At 41.7% G+C, this 18496-nt stretch overlaps 1 protein-coding gene across 1 annotated transcript; it reads right to left on the minus strand.

Annotated features, from left to right (window-relative positions):
* Nucleotides 1-1020: 1020 nt before the first annotated feature.
* LOC139387253 (laminin subunit gamma-2-like) lies at nucleotides 1021-16699 on the minus strand. The gene is made up of 22 exons (XM_071133364.1): nucleotides 16421-16699; nucleotides 14885-15058; nucleotides 14560-14680; nucleotides 14237-14361; nucleotides 14013-14144; nucleotides 11751-11940; nucleotides 9454-9566; nucleotides 8976-9191; nucleotides 8585-8761; nucleotides 8191-8406; nucleotides 7907-8043; nucleotides 6748-6904; nucleotides 6287-6492; nucleotides 6064-6143; nucleotides 5835-5972; nucleotides 5544-5688; nucleotides 4938-5084; nucleotides 4574-4688; nucleotides 3971-4167; nucleotides 3560-3721; nucleotides 3306-3405; nucleotides 1021-3103 (listed from the first exon to the last, which is right to left on the minus strand). Exons 1-22 carry the CDS (start codon nucleotides 16545-16547, stop codon nucleotides 2850-2852), a joined length of 3429 nt encoding a protein of 1142 aa, XP_070989465.1. The 5' UTR covers nucleotides 16548-16699; the 3' UTR covers nucleotides 1021-2849.
* Between the last annotated feature and the right edge of the window lie 1797 nt (nucleotides 16700-18496).

The following is an 18496-nucleotide window of genomic DNA, read 5'->3' on the forward strand; positions in this document are numbered from 1 at the left end:
TTTGGTTTCATCTGACCAGAGCACCTTCTTCCACATGTTTGGTGTGTCTCCCAGGTGGCTTGTGGCAAACTTTAAACAACACTTTTTATGGATATCTTTAAGAAATGGCTTTTTTCTTGCCACTCTTCCATAAAGGCCAGATTTGTGCAATATACAACTGATTGTTGTCCTATGGACAGAGTCTCCCACCTCAGCTGTAGATCTCTGCAGTTCATCCAGAGTGATCATGGGCCTCTTGGCTGCATCTCTGATCAGTCTTCTCCTTGTATGAGCTGAAAGTTTAGAGGGACGGCCAGGTCTTGGTAGATTTGCAGTGGTCTGATACTCCTTCCATTTCAATATTATCGCTTGCACAGTGCTCCTTGGGATGTTTAAAGCTTGGGAAATCTTTTTGTATCCAAATCCGGCTTTAAACTTCTTCACAACAGTATCTCGAACCTGCCTGGTGTGTTCCTTGTTCTTCATGATGCTCTCTGCGCTTTTAACGGACCTCTGAGACTATCACAGTGCAGGTGCATTTATACGGAGACTTGATTACACACAGGTGGATTGTATTTATCATCATTAGTCATTTAGGTCAACATTGGATCATTCAGAGATCCTCACTGAACTTCTGGAGAGAGTTTGCTGCACTGAAAGTAAAGGGGCTGAATAGTTTTGCACGCCCAATTTTTCAGTTTTTGATTTGTTAAAAAAGTTTGAAATATCCAATAAATGTCGTTCCACTTCATGATTGTGTCCCACTTGTTGTTGATTCTTCACAAAAAAATACAGTTTTATATCTTTATGTTTGAAGCCTGAAATGTGGCAAAAGGTTGCAAAGTTCAAGGGGGCCGAATACTTTCGCAAGGCACTGTAACAAAGGTCTATGGAGATGTGGGCGCAATACAAAAGTATAACCAAATTGCAGCTCACACATAAAAAATGGATGGAGCAATTACTCATAAGAGAAAAGTATAAATTAGTTTGTTTGCCGCCAATCAAAAACCATGCATGGCTTAAAATGACTAGTATAAATCGCAAAATGTATATCCGTTTTATTTAAGCTTGAGAGGTTTGACAACTATACCGCATAGAATTCAAGATAGTTGGGAACAGATTTTTGATGTTTCAATACCACGACATCGGGTTTATGAACTGATATATAAAACAACACTTGACACAATGTGTTATTTTCCTTTTAAACTATTATATAAAATTCTTGGCATAAAAATAATGTTCACTATAAGGGGCATTGAACAGTCAGCCTTGTGCAGACGGCAACCAAGAAATAGAATCAATAGATAATTTATTTTTGCGCTGTGCTTCGGTGGCTCGCTTTTGGAGTCAGGTCCAAGAGTGGTTGCTGAGTCATAATGTCTGTGTTCAGATGGACCTACAATCAGTACTGTTCGGAGATCTGATAGACCACAATCAATCAATGGGAAATATGATTATATGCTTAGCTGAAGTATTTAATTTGAGGGCAATCGTGGTAGAAATGGTACAAATAGAGAGGTTCAAGACTCTTAGTAAGACATCACAGTAAAATAGAAGGATGTATTGCAAAAGGAAATAGTTAAATGGTAGTGTGCCGGGAAAGACGGGCTAGTCTGTGGACATCTGAGGGGTGGAATGGAGATCAGAAGGACTGGTTGATTTGAGAATGAACTTAGAGTCCAGTACAAACAGCAGGAGGCTATAGAAAGGATGCAAGTAATGTTATTTTATAGACTAATCTATCTGCTAGTTTCATAGCTGATTACAAAACATACTATCAGTAGTACACTGTGTAAGATGCTCCAGACTCACAATACTGCTTCTTTATGTGTGCTCCAAATGTAATACTTTATGTACAAACTGAACTGGGTCCCAATATCCCTTCAAGTCGATGATCTTTATTCATGCATCCCTTGAGTCTTTCTATCAAACACATCTCAGCAGGGTACGCCTTACATACACAACATCAGTTACTTTGTGTTCTTCAAAGACTGGTTTAGATAAACTAGATGTGGTGGGAAATCTGATATGAAAAATAAGCATCGTCGTGGTCCTAGTTAATATGGACCGATTTTACTATACTATAGTCTCAGAGAAGGTTTCATAGAACCTGCGGCTTTAATTCGAGCTGAGTGGGTTTAGATGACTTATAATATCAAGAGATGTTTGATTTTATTCTGTCCATTGATTTATTTGGATAGGAGTCCTGAAAATGATTTTTGGGGGAATCCTATGTAATATGCGCTGGGTTAGAAATTATTTGTATTTTCTCGTCTTCAACTGTGGACTGACACAATATAACATCTACTCTGAGTTTATTAATACCTCCATAATAAACCAAGTGTGTAACAATATATATTTTGTAGTTGCTTACATTGTTAGTAAGTCCCTCAGTTGAAGAGCAAAAGAAGGACACATGAAACACATTCATGTTAATTGAGATTCATTCAATTTGTTTGTGTTGCATTAAGTGGCACCAGGTTTGTATTGTTAATTAAGAAATGAATAAATATTGCAGTTTATTTTACAGAATACAACAGAAAATACATTGTTTTCAACACTTACTAGATCACTGAAAATATTGCTTCTCTTGTGTCTGAAACTTCACAGAAAACATTTTTTTGCAGACAGTTATCAGTTATCAGACATTTAGTTTAACACACATTTTTCTCACACGTAAAAACACATAATACCATAACACATTCAGAGTTATTTTCCAAACAATTAGGCATCCCAAATGGCACCCCAAATGGAGCCCTTCTCCCTATATAGTGCACTACCTTTTGACCAGAGCCCTTTGGGCCCTTAAGCACTATATAGGAAATAGGGTGCCATTTGGGACGGAACATTAGATCTTTGAATAGGGGTGATTAAGGTTTCTCAATTGGTGGGGTGTTGAAGCAGCCCTTAGGGATGTTGGCGTGGATGTCCTCCAGGTTCCTGATGTCATCCAGGATCATATCAATATCTAGGTTGAGGCCAGACAACCTGGCCCTCTGGCCGGCCTCCTTCTCCTCCAGGTCCTGAAGCCGAGGCCGGAGCTGCTGGTTGACCTGGTCACGAGCACTGGAGATGGACTGCTCCAACTCACCGAGCCTCTCCTCGTCCACACTGCCTGGCTTACCTGTTAGGAAAGGAGAGGAGGGGGAGGGTGGAGATGAGAGGAGAGGAGAAGACCAATGGTCAGCACCAGCTTAAATCATAATGTCATAAATATGTGTTTTTATGACATTAATATGAAGATAGGACAGTGAGTGAAATTAGACAAAACACAAGTGGTTTTGTTTTGTTTGAGTTTGCTGATTGTAGTTGTTGTAGGAATTTACCGATCATGCTCAGGAGGTTATTGATGGCCAGGAGTGTTTCTCCCACTGCATCTCTAGTGTGCTTGGCGTTGACGTAGGCACCCGTTCCTCCCATTAAAGCCTGAGGGAAAGAACATTACAAAGCATCATAAATATTACAGACCTTTCATTTGGACAAATGTATTTATTTTAAGAACCATTTGTGTGTGCTGGAGTTGTGTAATGGAGTGTTTCACATAACATATCATATCTGAGGGCATCACACTAAAACGGACCTCTGCAGCTTTGTCTCTCTGTCCCTCAGCATTGGCCCTCTCCGCCGCCACTTTGGAAACAGTGGCTACCGCCTGGGTCTTCAGGTCCTGCACGTCCCCTTTCAGCTTGGTGGCGTCCTTCAGTAGATCAGCGGGAGCTACTGGTAAAGAGCCGGACATTCCCTGTGGACAACAAGAAACAGTCAAATGAGCTCATTTTGAAGTTTCCATGCAAGTATTTTGGTTGTGAATAGGTCATGTCTGGAATTGAATGGGCTCATGTGCATAAGTGACTCGAAACATTAACCTCATTGTTTTCCCAACAGACATTTTCCTTCTAGAGACTCGAGCTAAATGCACAAGCTGTGGATTAGCATATGAACCCCAGTTGGATATTCCCATTGAAAGGAAAGAGTCTGTTAGTTAGGGTACCTCCAGTCGAGAGACCACAGCTTCCAGCCTGCTGAATGTGCCCAGTGCATCATTGTAGTCATCAGACACATTGCCTATGATGAATAAGGTCTCTGAGTTGTTGCCAACAGCTTGCTGAATGGTGGCATTTATGCCAGGGAGTCTCTTTATGGCCTCGTCTGCCAAAGCCTTGTTCTTGCTGATCTGGCCGTCAAACCCTGTAGGATACAAGAGATTTAGACATAACGTTCTGGTAGGTTTATCTATAGTGTATCAGTATCGAGATATATTTTTTTGTTATACAGTTTTAAATATATTTGCTATGTTCTAGATACTACGCAATAAATATGTGCTTTTTAGATGAGAGAATCGTTGTATTCGGTGCAAAGGACACACAATAAAATGTTATTGATTAACTTACACCTGCTGTAACTGCCTGTAGTGCTGTTGAACGTCATTATTGATTCAACTGTGAAATATATAGCTCAGATATAATTACAGTTACTGTGTGTCTGTGCCTTTCTAATATGTGGGCCGGCCTTGTCATTTAATATGCTGGTAGTTTATTCATATTTCTACTGTGCTGTAGTTGGAATAAGACCTACTGAAATGTGAAAGTTATACCTCTGAGCATCTCCAGCGCATCATCCACCCCATCAATGTTGTCTGTGATGGCCTTCAGGGCCAGTCCTGTGTCAGCCTTCGCTGCATTCGCTCTGGCAAGGAGCTGGTAATATTCCTGTACGAGAGAAATAGCAACAATCAACATCATGCCAGTTATTACCATTTATAAGGGTTAGTGAAGTCATTAGCTAATTATACACTATTGAAATACTTCAGTTGGATAATCTATCAGTGAATTTCACACGTCGCAGGAAAGTATCTCAGAAACCTTTGAAGTTGGAATATGAGATATGATATACTACCAATCCTACACAGAACGTTTTCTGAAAGCTGATGAGTGAATAGTGAAAGGCCTCAAGTGTACCTGTTGAGCTGCCTTCCCCAGGGCCAGGAGGTCCTCTACTGCAGCTTTGTCCTCTTGGGTCTCCTCTTGTAGTGCCTGGTACTCTGTGAGGTTTTCATCCACCTGTTCACTCAGGCCATCCAATTTAGCCGCCACACTGTCAATGTCCTTTTGCCAGAAAACAGGAGCTCATTCAGACTCAGCGCGTTGTGCAAGTGTAATTACATACGCACTAGATTCCTCACCAGTCAGGTTTTAATTAGATCTCCTCCCCCTCTTTGCATTTTTTGCTGACTCATGTCCTCGATTGTTAATTGCTTTGTTATGTTTACATGTAAATTAGCAAGCTTTACAAACATGCCATGAGACAGGTTCAGTTGCCAATGGTTAGACACAATGATTTCATAATGAACGGTGTTGAAATTGAATGCTTTTTTCAGCTCTCTAGGACACAAGCACATTGTGGGGGAATCCTTCTCTCCCTCATTTCCAGGACGGAGACACTGTATATCTATCAATATTTGCCTATTATGATTTTTAAGATATCTCAGAAGACTTGACCTGAGAGCAGTCACCAAATAGAGACCAGAGAAAAGAGCCTGCTGAGAGGCCTGTTCTGCTCAATACCTTGAGAGGACCAGGGATGTTCAGCTCCAGGGAGGCTATCTGCTCCAGGGTGTCAGCCGCCATCCTGCTCTCATCTTGGGCAGAGCTGCTTAGGCGAGTGGCCAGGCTCTCCATGGCCTTCACCTGGGCTGAGTTCTTATCATACCTGACCAGAGGAAAACCAAATATAACTAATATCAAGATAACAACAACGGTTCATCGATGATGTTATTATGCAGAACATTACATGGCTGGTCTTAGAGGACATATCGTCTACTGTATTTTCACAGGAGATTGACATGAGTTTCTTACTTGGTTTTGAGGTCACCGATAAGCTCTCTGATCTTGTTTTCCCCTGTCATGACAGTTCTCATGAGTGCCAGGGACTTCTCTGACTCTGCAAGAGCACTGTTTGCTGTCTTCTCCACTGTCGCCGCTTTGCTCTGATGTCTAATAAACAGTTACAACATAGAGTCATCCTTAGCACGACATGGGATTTTCCAGTCTGTATGAATGGGACATGGAGGGGTGCAGTACTCACTTTTCAGCCAGGCCTGTTGCTCTCTGAACCAGAGTAGAGAGGCTGTCTGTGTCCACTTCTGCATCACTTAAAGGGAATTCCTAACATCGGGGTGGAAGGTAAACACGAATGAAACAGATCACTAACCCGCATACATTGACATATTCATATCTCCTTACTCTCTCCTCATTTGATGACATCAGTGATACAAAGTAGAATACCACTGTACTACTATATAACTCACAGCTTGTTTGATGTTGAGTCTGGCCTCTTCTAGTTTGCGCCGCACATCATGAATGAGTGTCTGGATATCAGAGACCTGTCGTTGGTACCTCTGGTCCTGCAGCTTTATGTTGTTGATGGTGTTGGAGATCACCTGGATGTCTCTGCCTTCACTCAGCTGGGTTGTACTGATGTCTGAGAGCCGGGCCTGTAAGTCTTTCTCTGATTCTATTCAATAGAACAAAACAAGACAAGTCACCAACATGAAATCTTTGCACTTCACATATAAACCGAAAGCTTCACAAACTGAATGTGAGATGCATTCGGGTGTGACAGAGACACAGTGCATGGACGGTGCTTCACCATGTTTCAGAAGCCTGGTAACCATCCTGAATGGTATTGACATATGTTGACTAATTAGAAAATGACTGATCCTCTGATCCTTTAAGTATCAAGGATGAATAACTATTATAAAAGACTTACCAGAGAGTGTCTGTGCATTTCTCTGCAGGTCTGTGACTATGTCCTCTGCTGCACTGATGGCTCTCTCCATCTGGGCGTCGTTCACTGGGAGACTGCCACTCTCCGTACCCGTAAACAGAGTTTCTATCTCCCGCAGTTTACGAGTGTACCCCTCCACCTGTGACACATGACCCAATGGGATAGGAAAGCTTAAATAGAGCTTATGAAAGGTTATTCTCTGGTGATAGATGAAAAGATAGCTGGCTGGAGGCCAGCACTCACACAATATTTTGGTCTAGATTGGCGAGATTAATTAAAGGTTAACAAAAACCTTACCTCTGCAATACTTTACTGTAGGCCGACATAGTACATTCAGAATATGTAATTGGAGGCAAAGTGTGAGATGGAGCAGTAGATTCAAACCCTCAAAGGTATTCATTATGAAAGAGAAATAACTTCATAGGTTAACTGTTGTGTTTCAATACTTCAACTTCAACTCCTCCTTTCAATTCCTCCTCCCACACTACAGCCTGAGGGGAGGGAGCACCCCAAACCCAGCCCTGTTCCCTATTTAGTGCACTACTTTTGACAAGGACCCTTGGGTTCTGGTGGACATTAGTGCACTATACAGTATATGGAATTAGGTGCCATTCATCTTAGTTCACAGGATGCGTAGGCAATGCCAGAGAGAACACACCCCACACAAATATTTAATTTACCTGTCAAGTACTTTCCCCTCCCAGGTAGAGGCAGTATATTTACTGAGAGAACCTGATGATGAAATGTTCTTGCAAAAATACTAAATCACAGCTTGTATGAAGACACTCTAAACCTCTTCCTCTCATAACAAAATCCTTGTACAGCTATTCTTTCATTCTTTCCCACTAAGCTTTAAGGATGTTGAATCAGCGACAAGGTGAGCACAGTGAAGCCAGAACAAATACCACAGCCAGTAGCCTTCTTTCTGGTCCAGTTATTGTGTCCGCATCTCAAAAGGAATCCTATTCCCTATACAGTATAGCCTAGTGTACTACTTTTGATCAAGGTCTGTATATAGGGAATAGAGTGCCATTTGGGATGCATACTGTGCTGCCATTTAATAATTGGAGAGAGCACAATGACATGTTGGACCTGAATGGAAAAAGAAGACATTGATCAAATAATCCCAGTGGATTTTTACCTTGGTCTTGACAGGGTTGAAGCAGGAGGGACACGCAGAACGCTGGCACTTCAGACCCTCAAAGCCTTCTCTGCATGAACACTGGCCCTGGTCACCGCATTTGTTGTACAGAGAACCCTGGGAATTGCAGCCACAAGCTAGAACGCAAAAGGAAAAACAGTTGTTAAAATGTATATAAAATGACAGACAATATTTGACTGTTAGAATCTAAAGGAGGAGCTATGTGCCTTGTGTCTACGTGTGAAAGAGCTGGATATGGGGAGCAAACAAGGTGCTGTCCGTACGTTTGCATGCCTCTGATGGCATGCTGTGGTGATATCCATCCAGACAGCTCTCACAGAAGAAGCCAGTGGTATGATTCAGACATTTCAGGCACTCCCCTGTCTGCGGGTCACAGCTACTGACACCGTTGCACTGGCAGCGCCGACAAGGCCTCTGGTTGCCATTTTCCCCCAAGGGATTGCCATAGAAACTATCCTGGCAGGTGTCGCAAAGTGAGCCTATTGAGAGTGAGGAAGAGGTACAATATGAAATATCAAATATGCAAATAGCTGACATTGAATGATGAATGCCCTTGTACTCTATCCCATCTAACAGCCATGGTCTGTGACTGTGTCCCAAATGGCATCCTATTCCCTATATAGTGCACTACTTTGACGATTTGTGACAGTGACTCACCGGTGGTGCCAGGTGGACAGAGGTCACACTTGACCTTCACGGTTCCTGGGCTCACAGAGCAGGCAGCTCCATTGGGACAGGGACATTTCAGACAGGACCGTGGCTGGGCAGGGTCATTATAATACCCCAGCTGGCAGGTCTGGCGACCAGGGGTCTCATCTGCAGAGTAGCAATCTCCTGTGGAACGGCACAACACAAAATCAGACACACACACACTTTCAACAAGACATGATTCAAGCATTGATTTGAACTTCTATCCAGGGAATGGCATATTGCAAAAAGAGGTTTGCCCTGATGAAAATCAACCAAATCTCATCATTAATAGCGACAATACAAAATATGTTAACACAAACATACAGTAACACTTGGACAAAGTTAAAACGTCACCAACCTGTTTCAGAGTCACAGCTTCCTCCTCTACAGCTGCAGGGCTCACAGGAACTGTATGGACCTTTGCTCGGAGAACTTCTCTTAGACCCTGACGCACACCTCTCACAGAACTGTCCCTCGTATCCAACTGGGCAGTTACAGTTCTGGACCCAGGCAGCAGGGGTACCGGCCCCCTGACGTGCAGACTCCATACGTACATTGTCAAGGTAACCGCGCCCTGCAAAGGACAATAAGGTATTGAGCTTTATTGAGGGATTGACAAGAGATGAAGAGAAGGCAATGTGTTGAGGATGTGTACCAGTGTAATTTTTGACAATTGATTTAGAAAGATTACATAATAAAAATACAAATACTGAAATAAACTCGATATAAAACTGTTCCAAAGCACTTATTTACGACCAAGGAATGACTCTAAGGATCTGTTTATGCAAAACAGTAACCAATCTCATAGTCTGAGTCAGACAAAAATAAACACTTACCATTTTCCCCAAATGTCCCACGGATTTTGATGGCAGTCAGATTCTGGAGGAGTTTTTGAAACTGGAAAGATGACAGGAGGGGCCTCCATTTACTGCTCCGTTGCTCATCCAGTCTGAGAATGAAAGACACAGCATGCAATGTTTACACCACCATGTCCTTACTACTGTAGTTATTGCTGTAATTACATTGTAGCTATTGTAATTATTCATCGTTACACTGTATATTTTGCTTATGAGAATAAATATGGAAACATGTATTTTGATGAAGCAAAAACCAGTGGTGTTACTGTATTAGGCTACTATTATGGTCACGATGGTGCAGTTTGTTGTGAGACAGGATTGGATTTGACCAATTAGAGATAAGCTGCTTGGCAACCAGCCATTTACCCTTAACTGTAATCCATTTGAATCAGACAAGCAGATGACCCTCTGGCTTACTAGCTGTTATCAAGCTTTTACATTCAATCAGTGTGAGGAAAACATTGACCCCTTCACACTCCACATTCACAATGTGAAATGGTCTATAATGTGTTTCTCAATTGCTATCTTTGGCATCCATCTCACTATTCACACCTGCATACTTATCTCCTGCAGATCAAATTATGTTTGTATCTGCCCTGAGATGGACTGCTTCCTATCAGTCGATACACTTGGTACCTCCATAGCTGTGTGTTGTACACAACTTGACTTTTTTTCACATTTTGTTCAGTTACATTTTGAGTGTCACTGATCTACACATAATAGCCCATAATGTTAAAGTGGATTTAAAAAAAAAAAATGTTTATCAATTAATTTTAAAAAATCAACAGCTGAAATGTCTTCAGTCAATAAGTATTCAATGTTTTTGTTATGGCAAGCCTAAATAAGTGCAGGAGTAAGAATATGCTTAACAGGTCACATAATAAGATGCATTGACTCGGCTTGTGTGCGTTAATACTGTAGTGTTTAACATGCTTTTTAAAGGACTACCTCATCTCTGTATCCCACACACACAATTAACTGTAACGTCCGTAAGTCAAGCAGTGAATTTCAAGCACAGATTCAACCACAAAGACCACTGAGTTTTTCCTATGGTTTGCAAAGAAGGGCACCTAGTTGGATAAAACAAAAAAAGCAGACATTGAATATACCTTTGAGCATGAATGATGCAGTTATTAACTTTACACTTTGGATGGTGTATCAATGCACACAGTCACTAAGCAGATACAGGTGCCCTTCCTAAATCAGTTGTCGGAGAGGAAGGAAGCCGCTCAGTGATTTCACCATGAGGCCAATGGTGATTTTTAAAAGAGTTACAGTTTAATGGCTGTGATAGGAGAAAACTGAGGATGGATTAACAACATTGTAGTTACTCCACAATACTAATCTAATTGACAGAGTGAAAAGAAGGAAGCCTGTACAGAATACAAATATTCCAAAAACTGCGTCCTGTTTGCAACAAGGTGCTAAAGTAATACTGCAAAAAATGTGGCAAAGAAATTAACTTTTTTGTCCTGAAAATAAAGCGTTATATTTGGGGCAAATTCAACACAACATATCACGGAGTACCACTCTTCATATTTTCAAGAATGGTGGTGGCTGTATCATGTATTGGGTATGCTTGTCATCGGCAAGGGATAGAGAGTTTTTGTTTGATAAAAATAAACAGAAAAGAGCTAAGTACAGGCAAAATCCTAGAGGAAAACCTGGTTCAGACACTGGGAGACAAATTCACCTTTCAGCAGGACAATAACCTAAAACACAAGACCAAATATACACTGGAGTTGCTTGCCAAGATGACATTGAATGTTCCTGAGTGGTGTAGGTACAGTTTTGACTTAAATCAGCTTGAAAATCTATGGCAAGACTTGAAAATGGCTGTCTAGCCATGATCAACAACCAACTTGACAGAGCTTGACACATTTTTTAAAGAATAATGTGCAAATATTGTACAGTTCAGGTGTTAAATCTCTTAGAGACTTTCCCAGACTCACAGCTGTAATCGCTGCCAAAGGTGATTCTAACATGTATTGACTCAGGGGCTTGAATACTTATCTAATCAAGATATATTAGTGTTTAATTTTCCATGAATTCCACAAAAAAAAAACGTTGATATTATAGAGTATTTTGCTTAGATCGTTGGGCAAAACAAATGATAATTCAATCCATTTTAAATCCCACTTTGTAACACAACAAAATGTGAAAAAAAAGTGAAGGGATGGTGAATACTTTCTGAAGGAACTATTCATAACTTCACGTGTTGCTTAATGCTAGTATCAGGCTTATCTGTCTACTACAATGCTCTGCCTGATTCCCACCTGAATGTGTAGGTGATCTTCTGTCCACAGGGGACGATGGTCCTCAGGTCTCCCAGGGAAGCTGCCACTCTCAGCCCAGATCCCTCCAGCACCACATCGGCCGTGGATGGGTGGCGAACCCCTCGGTCCAGCCTCAGGGAGAAGGATATGTTCTGACCGTAGCTCAGCTCCTGGTTGCCCAGGTAAGAGTCTAGCCATCACAAAATAGAACAAGATCAAGATAATTTTAGAAACATAATAATTGATGAATGGGGACTTAAAACCCATTACAGTCCATGCCCTGTCTAAGCTAGAGGGGGACCATTTAGCTATTTGATTTAGAATTTTAAGACCCCTTGTCTTAAATATATATAAAAAATGTATCTGATTAAACATGTTATTTGGCTTTACTGCTATTAGCACATACAAACGCATAGAACGACAGATTCACTACATGGAACAGATTGTCCCCCCCCCCCCCCAATAATGAAAAGGAAGTTTATTCTGAAGTGTCTGTCCTATATCTGAGAAAAATAAGAAAGATCAGGAAACATTTGTATTTAACCCTCTATTTTATTCCATAAATGTTTCCAACTGGTACTAGGGGAACTTCAGATGAGTCTTGTGAGGCCTGTGGGCTTCCGAGAGCAAATCAACCAACATGTACGTATTTGAGTCTCATCTTTCCATACAAGGGTCATAATAGTTTTTAGGCCGAACCGTTCTAACGTTACAGATGATTTTGTGAGCAGACACATTTTTGGGATGTCTCATGGTCTGACAAACATAGCTCTAGCTCTGTCATCTTTCACCGCAGATGCAGAAGTACGACATTGGTGGATGCGGTGAATTGAGACGCATGCAACGCAATAAAATATATTTCTCTAGCTTAAATTGACAGATTCTTATGGGGATTTTTGTATTATGCTAATTTGATTTCCGTGGGGGCGCAGACATCGACTCTAGGGGGTTATTATTGTGGAAGCATGTGATGTAACATATACACTACATGACCAAAACATCTAATTCCAAAATCATTAATATGGAGTTGGTCCCTCCTTAGCTGTTATAACAGCCTCTACTCTTCTGGGAAGGCATTCCACTAGATGTTGGAATATTGCTGTGGGGACTTGCTTTCATTCAGCCACAAGAACAAAAGTGAGGTTGGGCACTGATGTTGGGCGATTAGGTCTGGTTTGCAGTCGGCGTTCCAATTCATCCAAAAGGTGTTTGATGGGGTTGAGGACTCTGTGCAGGCCAGACAAGTTCTTCAACACCGATCTCGACAAACCATTTCTGTATGGACCTCGCTCTGTGCACGGGGGCAATATCATGCTGAAACACGAATGGGCCTTCTTCAAATTGTTGCCACAAAGTTGGAAGCACAGAAACGTCTAAAATGTAATTGTATGCTGCAGTGTTAAGATTTCCCTTCACTGGAACTAAGGGGCCTAGCCCAAACCATGAAAAGCAGCCCGAGACTATTATTCCTCATCCACCAAACTTTACATTTGGCAATATGCATTGGGGCAGGTAGCGTTCTCCTGGCATGCGCCAAACCCAGATTTGTCCGTCGGACTGTCAGATGATGAAGCGGGAATCATCACTCCAGAGTACGCATTTCCACTGTTCCAGTGTCCAATGGTGGCGAGCACCACTCCAGCCGACGCTTGGCTTTGCGCATGGTGATCTTAGGCTTCAGCGCGGCTGCTCGGCCATGGAAACCTATTTCATTAAGCAACCTGACGGACAGTTCTTGTGCTGACATTGCATCCAGAGGCACTTTGCTTCCAGAGGCAGTTCAGAACTCGGTAGGGAGTGTTGCAACCGAGGACAGAAGATGGCGGTTCCTATTTGTGAGCTTGTGTTCTACCACTTCGCAGCTGAGTTGTTGCGCCTAGACTTTTCCACTTCACAATATCAGCACTTATAGTTGCCTAGGGTGGCTCTAGCATGGCGGAAATTTGCCTAATTGACTTGTTGGAAAGGTGGCATCCTATGACAGTGCCATGTTGAAAGTCACTGAGCTCTTTCAGTAATGTCATTCTACTGCCAATGTTTGTCTATGGAGATTGCATGGCTGTGTGCTCGATTCTATACACCTATCAGCAACAGGTGTGGCTGAAATAGCCGAATCCACTCATTTGAGCGGGTGTCCACATACTTTGTATATATATTTTTGTTATATTTTTGTTGGAACGAAAGTGAGTTTCTCCAAAAATAAGAGGGTACAGAAGTCAGGACTAAGAGCTGAAAGCAGGGAGCAGGGAAAGCAGCTCTCACCAGGGGCATAGAGGTAAGCAGGCATGATGTCTTTGGAGATGACCTCAACGTCTTTGTGAGTGGGGGACCAGCGGAAGTGAACTTGGGATGGGGTCACACCATGAGCTGTGGCCGCTCGCCAACCCTCAGGCCCTGAAAAACAGAAGATTCACACACATTTAAATAACTTAAAATTAAATATATTTCAGGTGTTTATTTTATGTTCTGATCAAGAGTTAACTTACCATTGTCGAATGTTGAGGTGATTGTGTGGACTGAGTAGCCCTTTGCAGGGGAGCACTGGGTCGAGTGTCCATAGCAAAAGCAAGGTAGAGATTGAGCGGTCACTGAGTTGTCAGTGAGCTGACCACTGCATAAGAAAAACATGAACACACATTTGAATTAGTCAATAATTAGTCCATCTTTATTCTAAAATTCAATAATGAAAGGCAAGGCAATACAGCAGATCCTTTTGTAGTCCTCTCAGTCCTTTCATTTTATGCCCCTATAATTCCATTCTTGTACTTACCAAACAGTACAATGTAAGGAAATGTAAAATGTATTTTACCTGTTAGCACAGCCATTTGAGCTGATAGGTGTTCCATTGGGGCATCGGTCACATTTATCCCCTTGTGCTCCCACTCTACAGCTGCAATGTCCTCTACTGTCACAGTGTGATCCTACAGATCCTGGAAGAAACCATATAGACACAAAACATCAGGTGCCGTATTCATAAAGAGTCTCAGAGTAGGAGTGCCGAACTAGGATCTGTTCCATGTAATCTTACTCATTATGATCGAAAAGGCTAAACTGTTCCTAGATCAGCAGACACTTTTGAACATGGGCCCAGATATTGTTATCATTCCATGTTCCCTCCTGTTCTGTTCACTCACCGATACGGCTGCAGTTACACGGCAGACACCTGTTCCCTGCCCTCTGGTGGTGGAACCCCTCCTTGCACCTCTCACAATGCCTTCCCTCAGTGTTGTCTTGGCAGTCCACACAATGGAGGCCCCCAGAGTCAGGCAGGCAATAACGTGACTTTCCATTGCATTTACAGATGTCTGCTACAGGGGTGACATACACATTGTTCAGACATTTGTGAGCACTGTGTATAGAATCATAAAAACAATCATTTGAGAATATTTATCAGCCTGTGGGATAAGCAGTTCCCCCCTCATAAAGTCTCTTGAACACCGTGAAGAGTTAGCTATTGCACTTTGACAGTCACATAAAATGGGGAATTGTATTATTATGTAGGCCACCATCTTTATACAATCTAAGGAGGGGTTGGCAGTAGCACAGCCTCAGGCTTTTCTCACAGTGATGTAAACTACTGTCAGAGGCCCAGATCTCATAAAATCTTATTCCCAAGTGATGAGAAATGAGAGATTCTCACAATAATATGAATTACTCCCACTGTGGCCAACACCATGTTTGCAATCAAGAAAATGTCTGTTTGTTTGATACGGTAATGGTTTTTATCATCATAGCAAACCCATACTGCCACAAATATTTGACAACCATGCTCCCGAGCATAAGCTATCCTGAGGATATCAAGTTCTCATTTCACACACTAAATGATAACTTTGAGGAGTTCCTGTGGTAATGACAGGCTGCTGCATGTAGCTGTTTTTGTCGATTGGGTAATGTAGAAAGGTACACAGAGCTCAGAACCTAAAGTCGTCATGCCCTAAGAGGAGATAGACTTTACCCAGTCATTGCTTGCATCCCAAATGGCACCCTATTCCGATTTAGTGCACTACTATTGGGCAGGGCCCATAGTAGTGCACAACATAGGGAATAGGATGCCTTTAGGAACAGAGTCATCAGCAGTGCAGTGATTCAGTGCCTCCAGGTCGATATGGTTGCCCAAAGGATTAACAACACTCAGCTCAGCAGCGCCAGGACTTAATACCTATATCTGCCCCACCTTATCACCTCACCACAGAGTAAGTAACACCAGAAAGTGTTGATGATTTACTCTCTTCGCCGAGAGTACCACAAATAAACATATCCACTTTCACATAAAGATCTACTGTGATACCTTCATAGACTATATAGGCTCTGTAGTAGTATCATGTTTCTTATATACACAAACCCCTTTCTCCTAAATGCTTACCTGTATTAAATATCTTTAGAGGAAATGTGCCATTTTGATATCTACTGCTATAGTTACGGAGGCAGAATATACAAATACAGGTATATAGGAATACAACAAATGCTGCAGGTGGGCCAATTAGCTACAATAGTGTTTTGTAGGGTACCTCCTATCGTCTGAGTCTGAAAGAAGTCAAATCATTCTAAATGCATGTCCCCAACTCGAAAGCAACAACCTATTTAAGGATTCTTTTTTTTTTTTTTACAATTCAATATTACATTATTCAAAGCCAGCAGAGAGGAAAGATAAAAAGGTAGTAAACACTCACATCCTCCATAGCTGTAGGTTCCTTGGACAGACAACCAGGTACAAAGAGAAAGTCCACACAGAAATATCCAACTGCTCTTCATGTTCGCAGAAACTCTAATAGGAATTAAGTACATCAATAGTCTCATATAAGTAGAATCAAACTAATGGGCTTATCAGGCCGGCTACACCTGATGCTTCTGCCCAAGACACCCAGGTGAGCTTCTTTTAACACCTCCCCTGTGGCAGGCTGTGACACGTCGGGCACAGTCTCTCAGCTGGAAGGTTACTCACTTGTGATTCAGAGCCAACACACTGGCTGGGCTCACTCTCTCACAGGAAATGGCTGGCTCTGTGTCGCTATTGTGGAAATTGTCAGGACGTGAATAAAGGGGAGCGTTGTTTGATGCAGCATGAAACAGACACAGTCACTCACTCAGGGTTTGTAAATCCATTTTTACGTCCGCTTTACAATTCAGTAGACACTCTGTAAGACAATGTCAGAATGTGAATCAACGCTTATAATGCTTTTGTGCATCTTCACCTTTTCAGCAAAAGCATAATTACTAATCATCTCAAACCAACATATCTGACATAGGTAATTGTTGCCAATTATTATGAAGGGTTTGGTATTGTTCTGCTGATGATTACAACTGAGTAGCCAAGAACATCCTGAGAAAGAACCTGTAAAAGCTGCTATATAACAAATTATAAACCGGGTAGCTTGGGTCCTGGATGCTGATATACACATGGCGGAAATGCTCTATCAGGCAATATACCACAGATATGACACAAAAATACTTGTTTATTGTTTTATTTAAGTTGATAACCTGTAGATAATAGCAATAAGGCACCTCTGGAGTTTGTGGTATATGGCCAATATACCACACCCCCTTGGGCCTTGTTGCTTAAATCTAACATGAGGCACCGACTACAAACCAACAGTTGAACCTGTACTTTTCTTCAATAATGTGTTTAATGGTTTTCAATAAATGTCTCAACTTGATTGTTTTTTTTAAATCCAGGATGTCCCATTGAGGTCAGAAAATCTATTTTATAACAGAGACGTGGGAACTGTTCAATCCAATGTCTGCGAGGGTCTGTTTTATTTGGAAACCTGAATATGTTCCTGAGCAACAGCACTTTGGAGAGACAACATTCCCTGAAGTAATAATAGCCTTTCCCATCTCCTCAAATGGTTGGCAGTTTATTTACCAATCCACAATGAGAATGATTCACCCACTTTGTGTCTGAGCATATGGACAGTATTGTTTGGCTTTGGTTGGGGAAAACTCTGTAAAACAATTACGCCTAATAACATGACAAAAAGGAATGAGTCAGTTACAGGTGAAAGAACTGAAAGACAAATTCAAAACTAATTTCACATCATACTGTATACAGTATTTAATCATATTTGTTCAATTTACAAGGCAACTTTTTTAGTCACCTGTTCATTCGATCTGATATTTTTCTTTTGCCTCCTTGGAAATAAGTTTCCATGATTGAAATACTGTACAGATTCATTGACTGTATCTTTCATTGTTCTATAGCCACACCCTTGGTATCAGACGTGTGGCCAGACAAACAGCAATAGACACATCCATCAGCGATGAGTAGATTCCTGATAAGTGAAAAAAGGTGCCTAAGGGCTATGAGTTTAGTACTGTTTGCAAATGGCTGCCACACCCTTATGTCATTGTCTGACACAGTGTATGCAAGTCATACACACACACACACACACATTCATACTCACTCACACACAGACACAACCGCGCCCTAAAAGCCACACCATTCCCGACACGCACAGGCCCCTGCCAACACCACACCCTCAGCTCATAGACACACAAACACACAGAAGCTCTATGGCGGTGATTTGCTGTATGTACAGGAAAACATGTAGACGACACACACAAGAAAGCAGTTAGACATTTTTTATCTGTGCAGTGACACATTAAGACTGTGTCAATTCAATGATGCGAAATGCGCTAAACTGTGTCCAATGGCTTCAATACAGTGACAGCGGCATTCATATAGACGATATTGCCATAGTCAATAACCAGAATGAATGTTGACCGAATTATTTGTCTTCCAAATGTAA

This window comes from Oncorhynchus clarkii, chromosome 28 (genome assembly GCF_045791955.1).
Source record: "Oncorhynchus clarkii lewisi isolate Uvic-CL-2024 chromosome 28, UVic_Ocla_1.0, whole genome shotgun sequence".
In the NCBI taxonomy this organism is placed as follows: domain Eukaryota; kingdom Metazoa; phylum Chordata; class Actinopteri; order Salmoniformes; family Salmonidae; genus Oncorhynchus; species Oncorhynchus clarkii.

Excerpts from the sequence above, each read along its gene's own strand:
- LOC139387253 (XM_071133364.1), bottom strand. The coding sequence starts at position 16,547 with ATGAGACTATTGATGTACTTAATTCCTATTAGAGTTTCTGCGAACATG. Across the intron at positions 4,689-4,937 it reads TGGGGAAGGCAGCTCAACAG|GAATATTACCAGCTCCTTGC; the intron begins GTACACTTGAGG and ends TCTCTCGTACAG. Across the intron at positions 3,722-3,970 it reads CTGTGGTCTCTCGACTGGAG|GGAATGTCCGGCTCTTTACC; the intron begins GTACCCTAACTA and ends TGTTGTCCACAG.